The sequence below is a fragment of the Neopsephotus bourkii genome, unplaced genomic scaffold, assembly GCF_033783945.1.
Source record: "Neopsephotus bourkii isolate Nb327-2 ecotype Australia unplaced genomic scaffold, CSIRO-AGI_Nbou_v1 NB_1663, whole genome shotgun sequence".
In the NCBI taxonomy this organism is placed as follows: domain Eukaryota; kingdom Metazoa; phylum Chordata; class Aves; order Psittaciformes; family Psittacidae; genus Neopsephotus; species Neopsephotus bourkii.
Genome location: NW_026902137.1, coordinates 335,219 through 354,967, shown reverse-complemented (window position 1 = coordinate 354,967; position 19,749 = coordinate 335,219). Strand labels below are relative to the sequence as shown.

Below are 19,749 nucleotides of genomic sequence, written 5' to 3'. Positions count from 1 at the left end.
CTCTCAAAGCCTGGAACACCCTGGGAAGAGCACTGGGTTGTCTTAGTGCACAAAACTGCTGTGTCCCAGAGGCAAGTAGGGGCAGAGGAACCCTGGAGGAGCTGTGGGGCTCAGTAACCCTGCACAGAAGTTGCTTCTCCTCCTGCCCTTGGGCTCATGCCCTGCACTGGTTTGGTTCTTACACAGGAGCAGTGCTGCTCTTTGTTTGCATGCTGACCCATAGAGACTGGTGAAAACGAGCAGGAGCAATGCAGGAAGCTCACAGAGGTCAAAAGTTGTCATTCTTGGGTGCACATGGAGTGTTTCTGGGTTCAGTGATGTCCTTGGTGTTTCTTCCAGCGCTGTGGTGATGTTTCTGGTGGAGGAAGTCCAGAGGAACATTTTTGATCAGAGATGTGTAGAAAATGAGCTTTGGAACAGGTAAAGTTTGGATTTTCCTTGGGTGGGAAAGGGAGGAGGTGGTACGGGCTTGGCAAAGGGAAGCAGAGTGAGCTGCTGCCAGCTTCCCTCGAGGCAGCTGTGGGGTGTCTCCAGGCTCTCCAGCAGGCACTAGGAGTGTAGGAACAGGCCAGGAAAAGATGGAGGTGTGCAGAATCCATTTGCTTTCCACTTTGTCACCTACTCATGGATAAAGTCAAAACAGTTCTAGTTTCTGGGGTTGTGAGAGGCCATGTCTTGGTATGCAACAGGGCAGCCTTTATTTGGACTTTGCTCTGTTATGCAGCTCGCTCAGTGTTCCTTCAGTGGCCTCCTGCCCAGCCTCAGCACCCACCTTCATCTTCTCACCAGCTTCCTAAAGCCTCTCACCAGCTCTTTTCTGGAAATACCAGCAGCATCAAAGCCTCTGGTCCCCAGGGCTGATTCCTTGCTGATATTGAGCCTGTGCAGTCCTCAGAGCTGCATCAGTGGTAGCTTGGCTGTGTGCCCAGTCTCTTAGATGAGACAGTAAGGAGCAGAGCAGGTTAATGAGGGTCCTGCTTGCCTCTGACTAGGGGTTTGGCACAGGGCATTTCATAAAAGCTTAAATAATGAAGCTCCAAAGCAAAAGGAAGCAACTTGGCCGTGGAGCGAAGCACCGGGGAGAAGGAGGTGTTCAAAGGTCTAGCGCAGAGGCAGTGCTGGAGTGGTGGGAGGTGTACCCCGTATCGTGCAGTGGCTCCACATGAGCAGCTCCACACTGCCGCTGTGTGGAGGAAAGGCTGGAAAGCAGGAAGGAGATGGATAAAACATGGGGGAAGTCACGGTCAGCAGCTCTTGGCTTGGAAGGCAACAGTGGGTGAATCTGTTGTGTAGGGATAAAAACCCCAGACACCAACTTCTCTTAGAAACGCTTTAGGAGATGAGAGATGGAGAAATCCAGGGGTTCAGGGACATGTTCTGCTTCCTACAGTATCTGGGTGGGAAACACAGGAGAGAGGTGCTAAAACCTGGGACTGTTTTGCCCTGCAGGATTCCCCTGGCTCTAGTGTAAAGCCTGTGAAGCAGCCACCAGCTCCTCCTTGCTGGAGCCACTGGCTCCACCTCTGGTTCCCAGCTCAGTGCCTGCTGGTGACTTTCCCACTCCTCTCTTGACAGGGATATCCGGGTCATCAGGAAGCGCTTCAGGGATGTGTTTGAGAAGGGCTCTCTGGATGAGGCCAGGAGGCTGTATATGTGAGTATGAGCCAAGGTGCGCATCCGGCTCTGTGTTGGGCACACGGGGCTGCAATGGCAGTGTTCAGCCAAAGCTGTGGGGTGTTCTGGGTGTCAGTAGTGCCTTTCTGAGAGTACTTCTCCCTACTCCAGGCTGCTGCTTCCCCTTAGGTCTGGGATGATTGCTTGCATACACACACCCGTCCCTTACAGCTGGAAATGTAATTCCCCTCCTTCAAGCAACAGCCATTAGAGCTCTGTGGGATCTTCAGGTCCTCCACATACATCTGCTAGGAGAAGTCCTGGCTGTTCCAGAAGCTTCCCCAAAGCCGTTTCCTGTTTACTGCTCACGTGAGGCTCTGTCAGTGAGCGCTAGGGTGCTGGAGGAGGAAGCATCCCACATCCTCATGCTGTCTGTTGGATTAAAACACACTCAGCATCTTGCTCTCTCCCTGTGGAGGCCTGTGCAGGTCACAGACTCCAAGTGCTGGCCATTGGTCCCAAGTGGGACATCTGTCCTGTTTCCAGGTACTGTGCTTGGAGCTGTACAAGCCCAGAGGAAGCTATGGTTCTATGGCAGTGTCTTTAGGCTGTTTTTCCCTTGGTTTGACCTTTGGTGCCTCTGCTGTGTTTAATTAACAAACACATTTGTCATTGCCCTACAGGTAAAGTGTATCCGCTGCACTTCCTCAGAGCATCCTCTCCTCTCCCTGCTAAATGCCTTTACACTTACACTGCCAGCAGGCTCTGTGCTGCTTTCCCTGAGCACATGCAGGGTGGCCCAGGTTTGGGTGTGTGGTGCTGCAGGGGTGCTGGTGGCCCTGCTCTGGCAGGGTGGTTTGGTGCCTGGGCAGGTTGTTGAGTTGATGTCCTGCCTCCAATTGCCACTGGAGAAGGACCCTGCTCCCTCCCAGCTTCCAGCATGTCACAGGCCTGGCTCCTGGTGGCAAAAGCTATTGAGGAGCCTCGGAGGCTGTGGCTGCTCATGGGCAGAGGTGAGGTGTCAGCTCCCTGTGTCTCAGGCAGGTGGCTGCGGCGCCGTGGAGAGGAGCCGGGGCTGGCAGCTTCCTCTGGCAGGAGCAGAGCAGCCTGGGAGAAGGGGCAAATGCTGGGACGTTGCCTCCTGACCCCAGGGGTGGCCTGGTTCTGTGAGTGCCTCTGGTTTGTGTTGCAGGGATGGGCAGGAGGTAGCTGTGGTGTACTACAGAGAGGGCTATGTGCCAAGCAACTACAACGAGCAGGTCAGTGCTGAGCCCTCTGCCACCCATGCTCTGGCCTTGTCCAGTGAGTGTGAAGTGCCCTGTGATCCCAGGGGCATGTGAGCTGTCCGGAAGGGTTGGGGTCAGTCCTCTCCCACGTGGCTGATGGCATCGGGAAGCTGTGGTGCTGCAGTGATATGGGTGTCCCTGGCATACAGTAAGCGAAACGAGTGGCTTTCTTACTGCAGCACTGAACTGCTTCTGTATAGGGGTTAGCACAAGTATTAGCGCCAGCTTAGAGGGTTTAGGCTTACCTACAGACCGTCCTGTCCTCTAGTACAGGGCTATGAGGCTGCAGCTAATACAGACCAGATCTTTCTGTTGCCTGCAGGTGGCAGCAGTGGGCAAGCTGGAAAGGGGGTGACGGCAGAGGAGGTTGGCCAGCGATGGGGGGAAATCCATGTGTGCATCTCCAGGGTGCTATTCCCATCCCGGGCAGGCAGGGAGCAGGCAGGGAGCAGGCAGCTCATGTCCATAACTGAACAGAAGGGAGTGGAGAGAAGCTTTACACCTTTGCTCATAGGACGGTCGCTGTTTTTGTGCTCAGAACTGGGAGGCTCGGCTGCTGCTGGAGAGGTCCCGGGCAGTGAAGTGCCCTGACATTGCCACCCAGCTGGCGGGCACCAAGAAGGTGCAGCAGGAGCTGAGCCGCCCGGGGACTCTGGAGAGGCTGCTGCCCGGGCACGCTGAGGCAGTCTCGAGGATCAGAGCAACCTTTGCTGGGCTCTACTCCCTGGACATGGTGAGTGGGGCTGTGCAGGGACAGGCAGGCAGGCGCTTGGCCTGTGGGATGTTTCTCTCTGGTTAAGGAGATGCTGTGGTCCCCGAGGGACCCTGCTGATCCTGCTCACAGGGGGGTTCCTGAGGAGCCCCTGCTCCTCCCTCATGCTTTGCTGTTCCATCCTCCTTGACAGGGTGCAGAGGGGGACAGGGCAGCTGCTATGGCAATCGCTGACCCCGACCGCTTCGTGCTGAAGCCACAGCGAGAAGGTGGAGGTATGAGCTGAGCCCATGTGGGGCTTCACTGCTGCCCATGCTGGAGCAGGAGAGGTGGTAGCTCTGGGCTGGCTCCTGGTCTTCTGTCAAGGGGGTTGGACCTGGGTGATCCTTAAAGTCCCTTCCAACCCAGACCAGTCTGGGATTGTGTATTAGGCAGAAGCTCTTCCCTGTGAGGGTGCTGAGGCGCTGGCACAGGGTGCCCAGAGAAGCTGTGGCTGCCCCATCCCTGGCAGTGTTCAAGGCCAGGTTGGACACAGGGGCTTGGAGCAAGCTGCTCCAGTGGAAGGGGTCCCTGCCCGTGGCAGGGGTTGGAGCTGGAGGAGCTTCAAGGTCCTTTCCAGCACAAACCTGTCTATAAGAAATGGGTGGAGGAGCTGGGCTATGGGGAGCCCCAGGTTGGGTCTCTGGCTGCTGGGGCTGCATAGCTGGGGCCAGGGGTTTCTGCTGTGCTGGGCACTCCTTGACTTGCTGGTTTTGTTGTCAGGGAACAACCTCTATGGTGAAGAACTCAGGCAGGTTCTGGAGAAGATCAGAGACAGCCCTCAGAGAACCTCCTACATCCTGATGGATAAGATCAAGCCACGGCCAGCCATGAATTACCTGCTGCGGGCTCACAGCCCCCTGCAAGTGTCCGAGTGCATCTCGGAGCTGGGGATTTTCGGGGTCTATGTCAGGTGAGAGCGTGCTTGTCCTGCAGGGTGGTTTCCTGCCCCAGCCAGCACTGGCGTTGGGAGCATTCTCCCCTCTGCACTGTGAGCACAGCAGCAAGGCTGATGTCTGCAGGGAAGTGGAGGTGCAGCAGCAGCCCCGGCTGTGCAGCCTCTGCCATGGCAGCAGCTCCGAGCACTGCTCAGACCCATCACTGCTGCTCTGACCCCACTGCCAGTGAGCTGGTGATGGGTGTAACAGCCACATGGAGCTGGTGTGTTCATCCCTGCTCTGGGAACACTGCTCAGGTCCCTGGTGCAGCCACGTGCTTCTCTAAAGCCCTGGCTAGCGCAGGAGTGCCTGAAGGCTGGATTTTCAACCCTAAGTAGCTGCTGCTTTTGTTTAAAACCCCCATAGGCCCATTGAAATGGTTCCAGAGCTTCTCAATTCAAGTCTTTCTGGTATAATTTTAGACACAAATGTACTCGGGCAGCATTCAGAGCCTGGCACTGTGTGTGCCGTCACCCAAAGCACCGCTGAGGGAGGGCACAGAGAGGGCAAGGCACAGCTGTGCTGTGTGCAGACACCTCTGCATCAGCCCTAGGGGTTTGACCTGCCCTGCACTGGGGTGGGGAACACGAATCCCACCGTGCAAGCTGAAATTAGACCAGGTTGGAGATAAGGAAGCAGCTCTCCCCTGTGAGGGTGCTGAGGCGCTGGCACAGGGTGCCCAGAGAAGCTGTGGCTGCCCCATCCCTGGCAGTGTTCAAGGCCAGGTTGGACACAGGGGCTTGGAGCAAGGTCTGTGCTGTGCGGTGCTCACCTGCCCTTTCCTTTGCAGACAGGGCTCGGAGCTGGTGCTGAGCGAGGCCGCAGGGCACCTCCTGCGCACGAAGGCGGTGGAGCACGCGGATGGGGGGGTGGCGGCGGGGGTGGCCGTGCTGGACACCCCCTACCTGGTGTGAGGAGGGGACCCCATCCCGCTGCTGCCTCCAGAGCTGAGCTGCCCCGGGCTCTTCTTGGGGTGCGCTTGCCAAGGCCTGACCTGCTGGGGACGGTGAGGAGGGGCGGGGAGGACACAGCTGCTCGACCAGCCCCGTAGACCAGCCCCAGCTTCTCTGCAGGACACAGGGGCTCTGCTGCACATGTCCCTGCCCCTGCACATCCCACCCATGGCCTTCCAGGGCAACACAGCTCTGGCTGCCCCTTGGGAGCCACAGCAGGCACTTGTGCTGCTCCTGGCTGTGTGCTCCGTGATGCTGTTTCTGGAGACACAAACCCAAAGCGTGCCCTGTGCTGCACGAGGCAGGCAGCAGTGCAGGCTGCACCTGAGCCCCCCCAGTGATGATGAGGAATTGGAGCCTTTATCACTGTGCCTGTACACCCCAAATCCCCAGTGCCTCCCACTGCAAGTCCCGCACTGAGCAGCTCCTGCCTGGGCTGCTGGAGCACTTACAGCCCAAAGGGGGGTCAAGGAGCCCCAGCCTCAGTGAATGGCTCTGTAGGACTTGGGAGCTTTGTGCTGAGGAAGCAAAGGAACTGCAGGAGAGGCTGAGCGGTGCAGCCCTGCTGCTGATGCTTCCCTCTGGGACCCGCACAGGGCACGATGTGTCACCCTCCAGGTTTCATGGGCTGGGAACAGCAGCAGTGCAGGGATGTGGGCCCAGCCTCTCCTTCCCAAAGTCTTTCACTCTTCCTCCAGCCCCTCTTCCTCCTCAGCTGAACAGTTCGAGGGGAAGCAATCACAATGCCCCTTTCCAGCAGTGCCTTGGTTAAAGCAGCCTCAGCTCTGCCCTTGTGGTGACACCAGAGGAGCAGATTAAAGCCACTACTCCTGAAGCCCGACTGTGCTGAGTGCCAGTGCAGTGCTGCTGCTGTCCCTGTGCACCTCAGTGGCCACTCCTGTCTGTGAGGAGGAGCGGTTCGACATTCCTGGGGGTTGTGGCACTGGGGGGGTGATTGCCCCCCGCCACACATTAAAACATGATGTGCAATCTGAGCACTGCTCCCGTGCCTGCTCTGTGCGATGCGGGGTGCCCGGGCTGCTTTGGGCAGGGGTCCATGTGTGCACAGTCCTTCTGTGTACCTTGAGCCCGGGGATGGCTGGAGCCAGCCCATCCCTTTGTGCTGTGGGTGCACTGCGGTGGAGGTGGGTCCTGGCACTGCAGCTGGTGTGAGGGCTGCCAGGCAGGACACGCCTCCAGGAGCCCAGAGCTGGGATGCAGTGAGCTGGAGCAGCAGGGGAAGGGGCAAGGTTGGACCAGTTGTGAGGAGCAGGAGCAGTGATGGAGCACGGCCCTGGAGCTGACACGGGACCACAGTGTGGAGGCAGAGGCTGGTACCCAGTGTTGTGCCCACGTGAGGACCAGGCCTGGTGTGGAAGTGAGCCCTGAGCTCCTGTGGTGGTGGTGTCAGATGGGTGTCACAGGCTTGTGCTTTCCCTGAGCCTCAATGGAATAACCTTGGCTGGAGCCCAGGGAGAAACTGAATCTGCCCTTGCCCCAGTGGCCAGCAGCAGCACAGGCAGAGTCACAGCCTCGAACGAGCCCACGCTCTGAGCCCATTTCCATTTTGTTTCCTTGAACTTTATTCCATAAAGCTCGAGCTGTTTCCAGCCAACACGACACAGTGAACAGGAACTGAGGACAGTAACTGAGTGAACAGGAACAAGGTGGCACAATCCAGTGGTACAGAGTTGGGGGGGACTGCACACACAGGTTATGGATCACAGACAAGGGCTGTGCCAGCAGGAGCAGCAGGTAAGGAGTCAGCCATAGGCTTTGGACTACAGCAACCAGCCCCAGAAGCACCTGCCTCACCCTTCCCACTCTGCTCAGCTGCAGGTAAAGCCTCTACAGCTGCTGCAGCACATTTTAAAGCCCATTTCTCCTTTGGTTTAAGTGCAAAATCAAACAGCTCACATGCAGTGTTCATACAGACATCACAGAGGAGGTAGCTCAACACAGGGCTGGAGTTAAACGTACTTCACTGGAAGAAGAATGGCTTTGGCAGTGCCCTTGTGAAGTTCAGGCTCTTGGGCTGCAGTTTTGGGGTTCTTTTTCCCTCTCAGCATCATAAATCCCTGACACGTTTAAGCAAAAGCCAACTTTAAACATCTTCCACAATGTTCTTCCTGATGACAAAACACCAGTACCAACTGCCCTGCCTGCCGCGGTGGCCTCTGCATGGGCTCCCTGCCTTGGGTACCACAGCACCCATTCCCACCCCAGGACACAAGAGGAGCATCAGCCCGAGCTCAGCTGTGAGCTCTGTGGAGCACATCACACCAAGGCTTCTCCTCCTCGACCATTCATGGCTCTGTGTTGTGTCCATGGCCAGTGCAGGACCTTGGGATGGGTAAAACACAGCCCCTGGCACTGTGCACTTGGGAAGCAGCAGATCTTGGTACCCCATTGCTCTAAGCAAGCCGTTTAAAGCACAGTGGCCCCTCAGCCTTGCCCCACTCCCTCTCAGGCTCAAGGACCTCTGCTAACAGCAGGCTTGGACAGCGGATGCAAGACCGAGGCTCAGCTGTAACGTGCTTTGCAGTGCTCCAAGGACAAAGAGGGAGCTCAGCTGGGCTTGTGGGGGCTGCAGCTCCCTTCCCTGCCTGCACCAAGTAACTCCAGCTCCATCTCCCCTCCAAACCCCAGTGTTCCTTCCCACTGTGCACAAGGTGCCAGACCCCCCTCAATTACATACAGTTAACCAACAACCCCAGCCCCAACTAACTGAAACATCAAGAAGGAGGTGCTGGAAAGGGAGGAGGAGGAGTGCTCCTGTGCATGAGGCTCAGCCTCACGTGTACACCTCCCATGTGGAACAGAATGCACTCACTCCGAGGCAGGGACACACCAGTGAGAAGTGGCCTCTCCAGAACCTGTCCCTCCTTCAAACACTTGTACATTCAACTCAATGGGTGAAGGTCCATATCCCGGGGCAGGCAGCTGGGACCTGCTCACAGGACACTGCTGCCACAGCAGGGCCGATGCTGCTACTGGCCAGTGTTACATCTGTTGTTGAAGAGTTGGTCTACGATGCTCGGGTCTGCCAAGGTGGATGTGTCCCCCAGGTCATGGTCATTCCTGGCAATCTTCCTTAAGATCCGTCGGGTAATCTTCCCTGTAACAACAGCCAGGAGAGGGGAGCAGTCAGCATCTCCTCAGCATCCTCAGCACGAGTGCAGAGTGCCCAGACCTGCAGCATCCTCTTTGCCCTGAGGTTGCTCCCCCTTGACTTTGGGTGGCCCTGGACAAGCAGTTGAGGGCTGGTTTCCCTACCTGAGCGGGTCTTGGGCAGCCCGGGGGCATACTGGATGTAATCAGGCGTTGCGATCGGTCCAATCTTGTCTCTGACTACAAAGGAGAAGAGAGAGATGTTAAGTGCAGGAAGGAGGAGGCACCACACAGCTCCCTTTTGAGGCAGGAGGCCCATGACCCGCACAGCCCAGCCGCAGGGCAGGGTTTAGGGCTGCTGCACCCGTGCCTCCAGGCTGCAGGGGGTGGGCAGCGAGACCAGCAATGCCAATGGGGCCATAAGCACATCCTGCCATAGGCAGCAGCACTCATCTTTTCATGCTCTCCATCCTCAGGAGACCTCTCCAATGGCTACAGCCAGCACTAAGCATCATTTTGACAGAGCAAGGGCTGATTTGCTGTTGGGTTCCTCCAGACAGGAAACTGCCAAGGGTCCATTTCATGTCTGATGTGGCCATGAAAGAAGAGCTCCCTTGAGACCAAGCACAAACACCCCAGAGCACCCAATAACCCTCTCAGCAAGTCAGGATGTGCCCAGGGGAGCCACTGGAAGCCGTGCCCACATAGAAGAGCTTAACAAGGTTCTGGGCACCCCAGTCCTTCATAGAGCTGCCAACTCCCCGTCCAGGAGGTCCAGAGGGCATCACATGTGCAGCCAAAGGCTCAAGAACTAATTTTAGTGCTTGCCAGCCGTGCTCTGTGCTCAGAGGGGCACCTTGTCACACTTGTCCTCACTGCATTCCCCACACTCCCAAACCCTGCAGCACCCATCCCGCACCTCCCCAGGCCTGGCTGCTGGTACCTTGCTTTTTGAGCTCATCCTCCAGGCTCTTGGTGAACTCGTAGCCAACCCTCAGGGTGACGAAGCAGTAGAGGCACTCTCCCTTCAGGGCGTGGGGGTGACTGACCACTGCAGACTCCGAGACAGCCGGGTGCTCCAGCAAGGCGGACTCCACCTCTGATGTGCTCAGCAAGTGGCCTGGGAGCAAAGAGAGGCAGTTTTAGACCTGCATGGGTGAGGTGAGGTCCTGCAGCCTCCAGCTGCTGGAAGGAGGAGGGAGAAGGCTCCTAAACGATGGGTTTGAGAGCAACAATTCCATGTGCTTGAGAAAAGAGAAACCCCAAAGGCTGCCAGGTATCAGCCACCTGCAGAGCAAGGCCAGCTCCCTTGGCTGTCCCCACTCCCACCTCTGGGCTTCTTGAGCAGCCCAGGAACTGCTCGCAGCCATGGGAGCACAGAGCACAGGCTGAGGAGGAGCTGGATGTGGTAAGAGACCGGCCCACATGGGGAGCTGGAAGGTGCAGAGGAGGAAGAGGCTGGACCTGCCATGCACTGCCCAGCTCATGGCTGTGTGGGGATGATGTGATGCTTCACACCTCGGGGCAGGGGCGCAACTCCCTCCTGCACTCTGATATTCCACCCTGGAAGTGCTGCCACAGAAAACCACTGGAAGGTGGTTGACCCCAGGATGATCAGGTGGAGGACCAAGCACTGCTGGTCAAATAAAAGGATTTAGTTTGATGCAGGGAGATGTACAGCAGCATCTCACATCCAGCAGTAAGTACCTACAGGCTACAGCCTCCAGGGAAGAAGCTATTAAATGCAGTATATGGATAATGATGGGCTGAGAAGCAGCTGAATCTCAGACTCCCTCAAGAGAGGTGGGACAATCTCTACCCTCTGTAGAAACAGCTCCAAGCAGCCTGATTCAGCTGCAAGAATAGCTCTGTGGTCTTGTCCAGCCTCTGTGATTCCCTGTGCCCCAAAACACTTCAGCACAGAGGCACTTGGCTGGTTAAGGATCTCCTGAGTGGTTACAGAAGGTTCCTTCCCTGCAGTGCACTGTGTCCAGAGGAAATGAGCAGAAAGCCACCAAGTCACAGACAGGTGTCTCAGAAAGAAGATGACCCAGCAGTTAGATCCACTTGAGGGCAGGTTGCTGGGCAGAGTCATGATGCAGAACCAGCCCCCATAAACCAAGGTGTATTAATAACTAGTGTCAGGAATGGATGCACAGTGTCCCCCCCAAGGTGTCTCTCAAGCAGTGTCAGAAAGTACACTGAAGACAAAACTTCTTACCAGAAATATTCAGCATGTCATCCATTCGCCCTGTGATCCAGTAATAACCATCTCTGTCTCTCCTGCAACCTAAAAATAGCCAGAAATGCCAGGGTGAGGAGCAGTGCCAGCACCCAGCCACTGCCTGCCAGGCCTGAGGCTGCTGTCCACAGGCTCTGCAGCTGTGTGCTCCCCACCTACCATCGCCTGTCACATAGTACCCAGGGAACTTCTTGAAGTAGGTTGCTTCGAAGTGCGAGTGGTTCCCATAGAGCGTGCGCATGATCCCTGGCCAGGGCTGCTTGAACACCTGAGAACACACCTGAGTCAGAGGGAGCAACACCAGCAGCCCAAGCTCTGCTGTGCTGAGATGGACACAGGCTTTGCACATGATGAAACACAGAATCCCAGCCTCGTTTGGGTTGGAAGGGACCTCAAAGCTCATCCAGCTCCGACCCCTGCCACAGGCAGGGACCCCTTCCACTGGAGCAGCTTGCTCCAAGCCCCTGTGTCCAACCTGGCCTTGAACACTGCCAGGGATGGGGCAGCCACAGCTTCTCTGGGCACCCTGTGCCAGCGCCTCAGCACCCTCACAGGGAAGAGCTTCTGCCTAAGAGCTCAGCTCAGTCTCCCCTCTGGCAGGTTCAAGCCATTCCCCTTGGCCTGTCCCTACAGGCCCTTGTCCCAAGCCCCTCTCCAGGTTTCCTGCAGCCCCTTTAGGCACTGGAGCTGCTCTAAGGTCTCCCCTTCAGGAGCCTTCTCTTCTCCAGGCTGACCCAGCCCAGCTCTCTCAGCCTGCCAATGAACATGCAGGGGTAAGAGATGCCAGAGACAGCCAGGAGTGATGACACTTGGGCACCTGCTGCCCAGTGTAGATCTACTGGGAAAGCCTCACCAGGCTTGGCATGGAGGAAGGAACTTGGGAAATGTTTTTCCCATCCTCCTGTATTTAACCATCAGCTGAACAGTTTATTTACAGCAGAGATCTCCCAGCAAGTTATGACAGTGAAGAAAGTTCCTCCCACCCAAGAAGTGGGTCCCTTGTGTGGACCCAGAGTAAGCAGAGATGTGTGTATGCTACCAGGAAGGCCCAGGGAAGGGACAAGAGAAGGGTGAGATCATCTTTACCAGGTAGCCTTCTGCTTCTCCTTCCAGCTCTTCCCCTGACTCGTTCAAGACAGCAGGGACCACACCGAAGAAAGGGAACGTCTGCCATGGGGACCAGAGAGAAAGGAGACCTGGAGGTGAGCCATGAGCCACGAGCCACCCTTGGGAGGCAGAGCAAGGGCAGCTCTGCAGAGGCTGTGGCACATGGGGCCACCTCTCTCCATGTACCATGGTCCCACAACCACCCTGAGAGGCTGGAAACCACCAGGCCATGGTACAGGCAGTGGCAACTGCTGCTGCAGTGCCCTGGGGAGCCCCCCTGCCCCTGGATGGGGAGAGCAGCAGTACTCACAGCAGAGCCTGGCTTCAAGGGGGTGGCACCAGGGAGTGGTGTCAGCATGTGGCCACCCTGCAAAGAGAGGGAAAACCGAGTGAGTTTGGGCCATGCCAGCCTGTCCCACACTGTCTGCATCAGCTCTGATCACACCGCATCAGGCACAGGCTGCTCGGGGTAGTCGTGGAGACAGGGCCTTGCAAAGGACAAGATAGGGGATGGGGGCCTGTGTTTGGGCACAAAGCTTTGGAGCTGCTGGGGGAGAGAAAGAAGGGCAAGACAGCAGGGACCAGAACAGACCTTGGCAGGGACCAGAACAGACCTCAGCAGGGACCCTATGGAGAAGGTTTCCCCTTGGAGCCTGTCTGAGGTCCAGGAAAGAAAGAGGAGAAGGGGAACCAACACTTGCAGTCCAAGCCTGGAGTCTCCTGGGCAAGCAGAACAACTAGTGCCCATAGAACCAAAGAAACAGCATGGCAAAGCTGCCAGCACCCTGCAGGGAGCACAAGGGAAAGAGAGGCCCCAGGGACACCCAGGTGAGCACTCACTGTCTCTGTCTGCCAGAACGTGTCCACAATGGGGCACCTCTCTTCTCCCACCACGCGGTAGTACCAGAGCCAGGCCTCAGGGTTGATGGGCTCACCAACGCTCCCCAGCACCTTCAGAGACTTCCTGCTGTGCCTGCAGAGAGGAGGGGGCTGGCAGGGGCTCAGCAGGCCATGGAGGAGGGCAGCAGCTCTGAGCCTGCTGCACAACAGATCCTACAGGAGCCCCAGACTTGTACTTGGAGCTTCCAGGCATGGTTCAGACCCTTGTCAGCCCTCTTCCATGGGGGAAGAATGGAGACCTCCGTGATTCTGATGTCTCCCACTCGGCTCTGCTCATCCCTGGGCCAAGGAGCAGCTCTCTGCCCAGCACACCTCTGTGAGCTTTGGGTCAGGAGTAAGGAGAACCTACAATCTCTGAACTTAACTGCAGCTTACACTGGAAGAGGACATGCTCAGAATGCCATGATGAAGTCAGTGCTGGAGGTACAGAAACATGGCCTGCATATTTCTGTAAGGCAGAAGATCCTGATCTGCTCAGAAAATCTGCTGGGGAACCATAGAATGGCTTGTGTTGGAAGGGACCTGAAAGCTCATCCAGCTCCAACCCCTGCCACAGGCAGGGACCCCTTCCACTCGAGCAGCTTGCTCCAAGCCCCTGTGTCCAACCTGGCCTTGAACACTGCCAGGGATGGGGCAGCCACAGCTTCTCTGGGCACCCTGTGCCAGCGCCTCAGCACCCTCACAGGGAAGAGCTTCTGCCTAAGAGCTCATCTCAGTCTCCCCTCTGGCAGGTTCAAGCCATTCCCCTTGTCCTGTCCCTACAGGCCCTTGTCCCAAGCCCCTCTCCAGGTTTCCTGCAGCCCCTTTAGGCACTGGAGCTGCTCTAAGGTCTCCCCTTCAGGAGCCTTCTCTTCTCCAGGCTGCCCCAGCCCAGCTCTCTCAGCCTGGCTCCAGAGCAGAGCTGCTCCAGCCCTTGCAGCATCTCCGTGTTCTCCTCTGGCCTCAGCTCCACATCCCTCTTGTGCTGCCACCCCAGAGCTTCTGCTCAGAGGAACCTGGGGCTCCTTCCCCCCACTGCTGTCTCTGGCTGTGCAGGAATCCCCGTGCTCTGGGGACTGGCACTCACTTTCTGACGGGCTCGTCCCCGTACTTCATGAGCAGCCGGATGGCCGTGGGTGCTGTGTACAGCTTGGTCACCTTGTACTTGTCAACGACGCTCCACATCCGCCCGACGTCGGGGTAGGTGGGGACACCTTCAAACTGAGAGGGGACAGGGCAGTGACAGGGGCACCATGCATGGAACCAGCCCAGTCCAGGGACCTCTCTTACTGCTTCTTTGGGATGGATCTGGCATCATCCAACCCTAGCAAATGTCACCCAAATCACCCAGCAGCACAGGCACTGTGGTACCACCCACCAGCCCAAATGACCCGTGCCCACATGGTAAGTGGCAAGAGGTCCAAACAGTGACAGAAACACATCCAGAAGTACCAAGAACCCCAAGAAGGACTCCCTCAACCTGACAGTGATTTTCCTGCTCACATTTCCCCAGGGAGCCTAGGACGCAGGCCTCTGCCACCCTGATACAAGTTACAGCAGCACACTGCCACAGGAGATGTTAAATGCAGGGTGTGCCATCAGCATCGAAAACATCATTCCCTGCTCCTGGTCCAGCTTTCCCATTACCTCACTGCAGCCCTGGCTCCCCTGGCTCCCCGAGGCTTGTACTTCTAAGGGAAAGAAACTGGGGAGCACTTGAAAGGTTAACCCCCAAAAGCATACACTGGCTGTCCCCAAGCTGTCACCATGTCCTCCTTGGGGACCACCACCCTTCCTTGCACATCCCAAGGCACTGCACGCAAGTGAGAATCATGTTCATCACAGAGCAATGCAGGGATGCAGCTCAGCACCACGCTCTCCACTTTCTTGGAGTAAAAGCACCCAGCTAGCAGTCAGCACTTACTATCACACTGGTTGCCCCATTGGCCAAGGGTCCATAGGTGATGTAGGAATGACCCGTTATCCATCCAATGTCAGCTGTGCACCAGTAGACATCCTCAGGCTGGTAATCAAACACGTATTTAAACGAGGTGGCAGCATAAAGCATGTATCCACCCACTGTATGCAGCACACCCTGCAAAAAGAAGGCACACAACTGTCAGGGTTAGCTCCCCCCAGGGCCCTCACCCCCCAAGGCCAAGCTGAGCATCACTTGTCCACCGAGTGATGGACTGACCAGCACAGCTCCTTTCTAGGATTTATGTGGCTGCTCTAACTGGGGCCTCCCAGCGTGGCCTGGCCACTTCCTAGATGTTACTGCAGGCCAGCTCTGGGGGTGAGCTGGGAAGAAGCATACCTTGGGTTTCCCAGTTGAGCCACTGGTGTAGAGGATGAAGAGCTTGTCCTCTGAGTCGCACCACTCGGGCTCGCAGTCCGTGCTGGCGCTGCTCATCAGCTCGTGCCACCACATGTCTCTACCTGGGGTCCAGGGGATCTGAGGAGAGCAGGAGAGTAGAAACAGACCCAAAGCCATTGAGGGTGCAGCCCCAGCTTCATTCCTCTCATGGACCACTGAGACGGATGCTCTCAGCACAGCTGTCCCAGAGCTGCCTGCTGCAAACCATGCACCAGAGCTGCAGCTCTCACTCCAGGAGCTCCTTTTCTCAGGCACAGCCACAAGGAAAACCTTCAGTCCGTCTGCACACACCTGAAGCACTGGCAGTGCTGCTAAATCCCTCTCAGCAACCGAGATAGGGCTGCCCTGTGCTCTCACAACACAGGCTCCTCCTGGGCTGCAATGAAGCAGCCAAGCAGCAAACACTGAGCACAGCCACACACACTGCAGGGGCTCTGATGGCAGCATGGCCCAGACAAACAGGAACACATTGGGCTCACACTGCAGACCCCCCCAAACCTGTTACTTGGATTTTAAGGCAATTACCCTGATAAGAAGTGACTGCTCCATCACTGAACCATCACCCAGCACCAGCTACCAAAGGTTGCTGCTTGAGGATGCCAGAAGTGTACCAGAGCCACCGAGGCTTGTGGCTGATGGTCACAGGTCAACCCCAGAGCTGTGCTGGCTGGTAGCCCTGCGGGGTGGCACGGGGCAGTGCAAGACCCAGCTCCACCATCTCACCTTCCCTCAGAGCAGTCTGGGCGCAGCAGCTCCCCAGCACAGAGCTCCACTTCCCACACTGACCCTGGGCCTTGCAGCTCCCACATGGGGCACATCTCCTCCTAAAAGAGCTACAGCCTGCTCAGGTGGGTTGTGGGGCATGGGAAGCAGCCATGGGCCACACAGTGATTCTCTGCAGCCCTAAAGATGTTCATGGGCCATCTAGAGGCACCAGGATCCCATGGTCCAGCGCATGTGGTGCAGGGGATACCAGACACTTCACAGCCCAGCATATCAGAGCCTGCTTGGAAAGCTCTCACAGATCCCCAGGGCTTTACCTGGGCAAGCAGATTCTGCAAGGCTGTCCCCACCAGCAAGCTCCCAGCAAGGCACCAGGTCAAAGAAGCCCAGGCTCTCACCAGCCCATCCAACTGTTGCTTTCTTGCACCCCTCCTTGAAGGATCCCTCCATTTTAGCACCTAAATTCCACTGCCCCATGGAGGAGGTGAGACCCACACCACAGCATCCAGCCCCGGAGGCCAGGCCTGCCTCTGCCTGCTGTTCATGGGGTCCTGAGGCTGCAGCTCCTTGGATGGGATGGGCAGAGTCCAGATGTTGGGTCTGGAGCTCCAGGTTGGCTGCTGCAGCCAGGAAGCTGTGGGTGATCCCACCAGCATCACCACAAAGGGGAGTCTGCTGCAAGAGCTGCTTCAGAAGGCAGAGATGAACATCATGGACACACTGGCAGCACACCCCAGGAACTGTGCATCTCCCCTCCTCAGCACCCTGACATGCACTCAAGGGGGTTCATGGATGCAGATTTATCTCTGGCAGCAAAGTTGGTGCCACTGCATTCACCCTGACAATGTGAGCAGCTCTGGCCAAGCAGTGAGTGGTGTCTACCACTAACATGCAACTGCTGGTAGCCCGGTTAGGAAGGCATGTGTGGCTGTGCAGTCAGAGCAGTTAGGAAGGGGGTGCAGAGGGAGACGCCATGAGGAAGAAGGCAGTGCTGGGTGTAAATACCTTAGGATGGAGTCTCTGTGAGCTCTCCGTCTTTCTTCCCTGTTAAAAATCCACAGAGATGGTGTGAAAGTGGAGAAGTGGAGGATCCACACCAGGAATTGCAGGCAGAGACGCTGGGAAACCATCCCAGCAGCTTGGAGAGCACTTGGACTCTGGGCAGGCCAGAAGAAGACTCTGAGCAGTGCTGCCTGTTGCTATCACCTTCCCTGGCACCCAGAGACCACCCCTGCACACTGGCCAGCTGGGTGCAGAGCAAAGAGCCAGAGTATAGCCCACAGAGCGACCAACAGCTTTACACAGGCCAACAGCATGGTGAGAGTGCGCTCACCAGGGAAAGCAACCTTTAATAACCAGGAAAATTAACTAAAGGATACAGAATCTGCTGGACTTGTTGCTCCAGGGACGGGCACAGACCACTCCTTTGGAAAGCAGAGCCCTAAGCCCAAATGCACTCCCCAGATACAGCCCATTTCTGAAGAAGCAGCAGTCTGGGGATGACCCAGTGCAAACCATCACCTAACACAGATGGGCAGAAGACACGGAGCTGTGAGGTAGTTGGAAGCAACCTGCCTGTCATGTGGATGGAGGCAGCAGGACTGCACCCCAGGCTCAGGAGCTGAGCAGGCAGCCAGGGCTGCAGGACACCTTCTCCTCCTTCCACCCCCATCTCACCACATGCTTCTGGCCTACATCCTTTCATCTAGTTTCAGTTGCAAAGGAAAGCCCCAGCCCTGACAGCTGATGTAGTTGCTGTGCCAGCTACAGAGACTGCACTGTTTTCAGTGCAAGATTGTTGGGAGGGTTGTTGGACCCACACCACAAGTACAAATGGGTTTTAACTCTCCTAACGCCACTGTCGCAGCTGCAGTGCAGGAGGGCACTGGCCTTTGCACAAAAGGGGAGAGAGACATAGGGGTAGGAAGGAAAGGTTCTTCATTAGGTGGAGGAAAACAGGCATCTTGTCCTTGCTCTAGTGGCTTCAGAAGTTCATAGAATCCCAGCCTGGTTTGTGTTGGAAGGGACCTTAAAGCTCCTCCAGTTCCAACCCCTGCCATGGGCAGGGACCCCTTCCACTGGAGCAGCTTGCTCCAAGCCCCTGTGTCCAACCTGGCCTTGAACACTGCCAGGGATGGGGCAGCCACAGCTTCTCTGGGCACCCTGTGCCAGCGCCTCAGCACCCTCACAGTGAGGATGGACCTGCTGTGCTATCAGGGGTCCTGCAGCTGGCAACTATTGATGGTGTTAAAGGAAGAAGCAGGGAGAGGATCTGGTTAAGACAAAGGAACCATTTCCAGACCATTCTCTATGCAACAGCAAGGAAGGAGAAAACAGGAACAGGAGCCAGAGAACAGAAGCATCCAGGGAAGCAGTGTGGTGGGTTTACACTGATTGATTTTCTGGGCTCAGGCCCATAGCAATAAAATCTCCCCTCCCAGCCCCAGGAGCATACCTGCACATCCTGGCACACCCTTTTGAGAGGGGGAGACTTGCTGCATGTCCCAGCCACTGCTATCTCTTCCCTCCCCAGGTGCTTCACCACAATGCACTTCTTCAAAGGGCAGCCCCTGTTAAAAGGCAGGAGCTGTCAGATCAGGCTGGTCAAGGGCTAAGCCTGCCCTTCACAGGCAGCACTGGAGGCAGAGCAGGGGCTCTGAGCAGCTTTTGCTGAGCTACAGCATGTGCTGCCATGCAGGCTCCAGGCACCGTGAACTGCCAAGGGACACCAGGCACAGGAACAGGGCTTGGAGAAAAGGAAAGGTCTGTGCACACCTCACTGGGGGTTTATCAGGAAACGGGATCCCACAAGCAGCTCTCACAGGTCAGTGCTGGGGAGATTCCTCACAGATCCCAGATTTGCCCATCCATGACCATGAATAAGACCTCCCACAGCACCCAGGAGACAGGAGGTGGCTGCTCCCATCCCTAAGCATGATGGACTGAGTCAGGAGGAAATGCTTCCAAAGCCAGATTATACATCAAGGAAAAAAGCAGGTATTTGTCCCCTCAGGAGGGCAAACAGCCTACCTATAATGCAAATAAAATGGCCTTATCTTCCTCCAGCCTATAAGCACAGCAAAGTCATTTCACCGTGACCATTTCCCTTCCTGTAAGATCTGATGGTAGATGTGTCTATCACTGTATGGTTCCAGGAGCTCAGTGAAGGTGTTCAATAAAATAAAGCAGCTTCACCATAGGCTTGTGCCCAGCCAGGCCCTGATCCTGCACACAGACTGTGCATAAGCCACTGGAGTGCCTGTTCCTGTTCACACAGCCAGTTCCCAAACTTGCTTTATTATCTTATTATTGAATTAGTGGCTTTGGAGCAAGATTTAAGCCTCATCTTGACATGCCCCAAGGCACTGGGTCCATCTGTTCACAACTGGCACTACGTTACTCCCTCCACTCCAAGAGCTGCTGCTGCACAACTGGCGATCTGCCATAGTATCATAGAATGGTATTGGATGGAAAGGACCTCAAGATCATCCAGTTCCAAACCCCCGCCATGAGCAGGGCTGCCTCACACTAGACCAGGTTGCTGAAGGCCCTGTCCTACCTGGCCTTGAATACTGCCAGGGATGGGGTATTCACAAAGGTGAATAAAGGTAAGGAAGTTGAACAATGTCCTCTTGGCCTCCCTGATAAAGGAAGGCGAGTGAGGCCATGGGCTGTAATGACAGTGGGTGAGTTTGTCTCCGGCACATTCTCTCATCCAATATGTGGGCCTTGAGGTCAGAATGAACAAGAGGAAAGTTAAAAGAAGGT

General features: G+C 56.4%; 2 protein-coding genes and 1 long non-coding RNA gene across 6 annotated transcripts in view; 2 read left to right on the top strand and 1 right to left on the bottom strand.

Annotated features, from left to right (window-relative positions):
- GSS (glutathione synthetase) overlaps positions 1-19,749 on the top strand; it is a 315,783-nt gene that overhangs the window by 4,946 nt on the left and 291,088 nt on the right. For 2 of the 3 annotated variants that reach the window (XM_061375475.1, XM_061375477.1), the window contains exons 7-12: positions 340-420; positions 1,576-1,653; positions 2,807-2,873; positions 3,439-3,633; positions 3,806-3,887; positions 4,375-4,578. In XM_061375475.1, coding sequence (XP_061231459.1) covers positions 340-420; positions 1,576-1,653; positions 2,807-2,873; positions 3,439-3,633; positions 3,806-3,887; positions 4,375-4,568 — 697 coding nt within the window. In that variant the 3' untranslated portion in view covers positions 4,569-4,578. Of the gene's footprint in view, positions 1-339; positions 421-1,575; positions 1,654-2,806; positions 2,874-3,438; positions 3,634-3,805; positions 3,888-4,374; positions 4,579-5,379; positions 6,538-19,749 lie in introns of those variants that run through there. The other variant, XM_061375474.1, reaches the window with a different exon arrangement.
- LOC133224175 (uncharacterized) overlaps positions 1-19,749 on the top strand; it is a 213,371-nt gene that overhangs the window by 163,135 nt on the left and 30,487 nt on the right. The gene's annotated exons all lie outside the window — the stretch shown is intronic.
- Positions 7,102-19,749, bottom strand: part of ACSS2 (acyl-CoA synthetase short chain family member 2) — a 35,101-nt gene continuing 22,453 nt past the window's right edge. The window contains exons 7-19 of one of the 2 annotated variants that reach the window (XM_061375468.1): positions 18,437-18,551; positions 16,987-17,025; positions 15,199-15,336; positions 14,806-14,976; positions 13,969-14,102; positions 12,843-12,975; positions 12,313-12,369; positions 11,982-12,062; positions 11,055-11,163; positions 10,875-10,943; positions 9,597-9,773; positions 8,819-8,893; positions 7,102-8,660 (exon numbers count right to left, since the gene is read on the bottom strand). In XM_061375468.1, coding sequence (XP_061231452.1) covers positions 8,533-8,660; positions 8,819-8,893; positions 9,597-9,773; positions 10,875-10,943; positions 11,055-11,163; positions 11,982-12,062; positions 12,313-12,369; positions 12,843-12,975; positions 13,969-14,102; positions 14,806-14,976; positions 15,199-15,336; positions 16,987-17,025; positions 18,437-18,551 — 1,426 coding nt within the window. In that variant the 3' untranslated portion in view covers positions 7,102-8,532. The remainder of the gene's footprint in view (positions 8,661-8,818; positions 8,894-9,596; positions 9,774-10,874; positions 10,944-11,054; positions 11,164-11,981; positions 12,063-12,312; positions 12,370-12,842; positions 12,976-13,968; positions 14,103-14,805; positions 14,977-15,198; positions 15,337-16,986; positions 17,026-18,436; positions 18,552-19,749) is intronic. The other variant, XM_061375469.1, reaches the window with a different exon arrangement.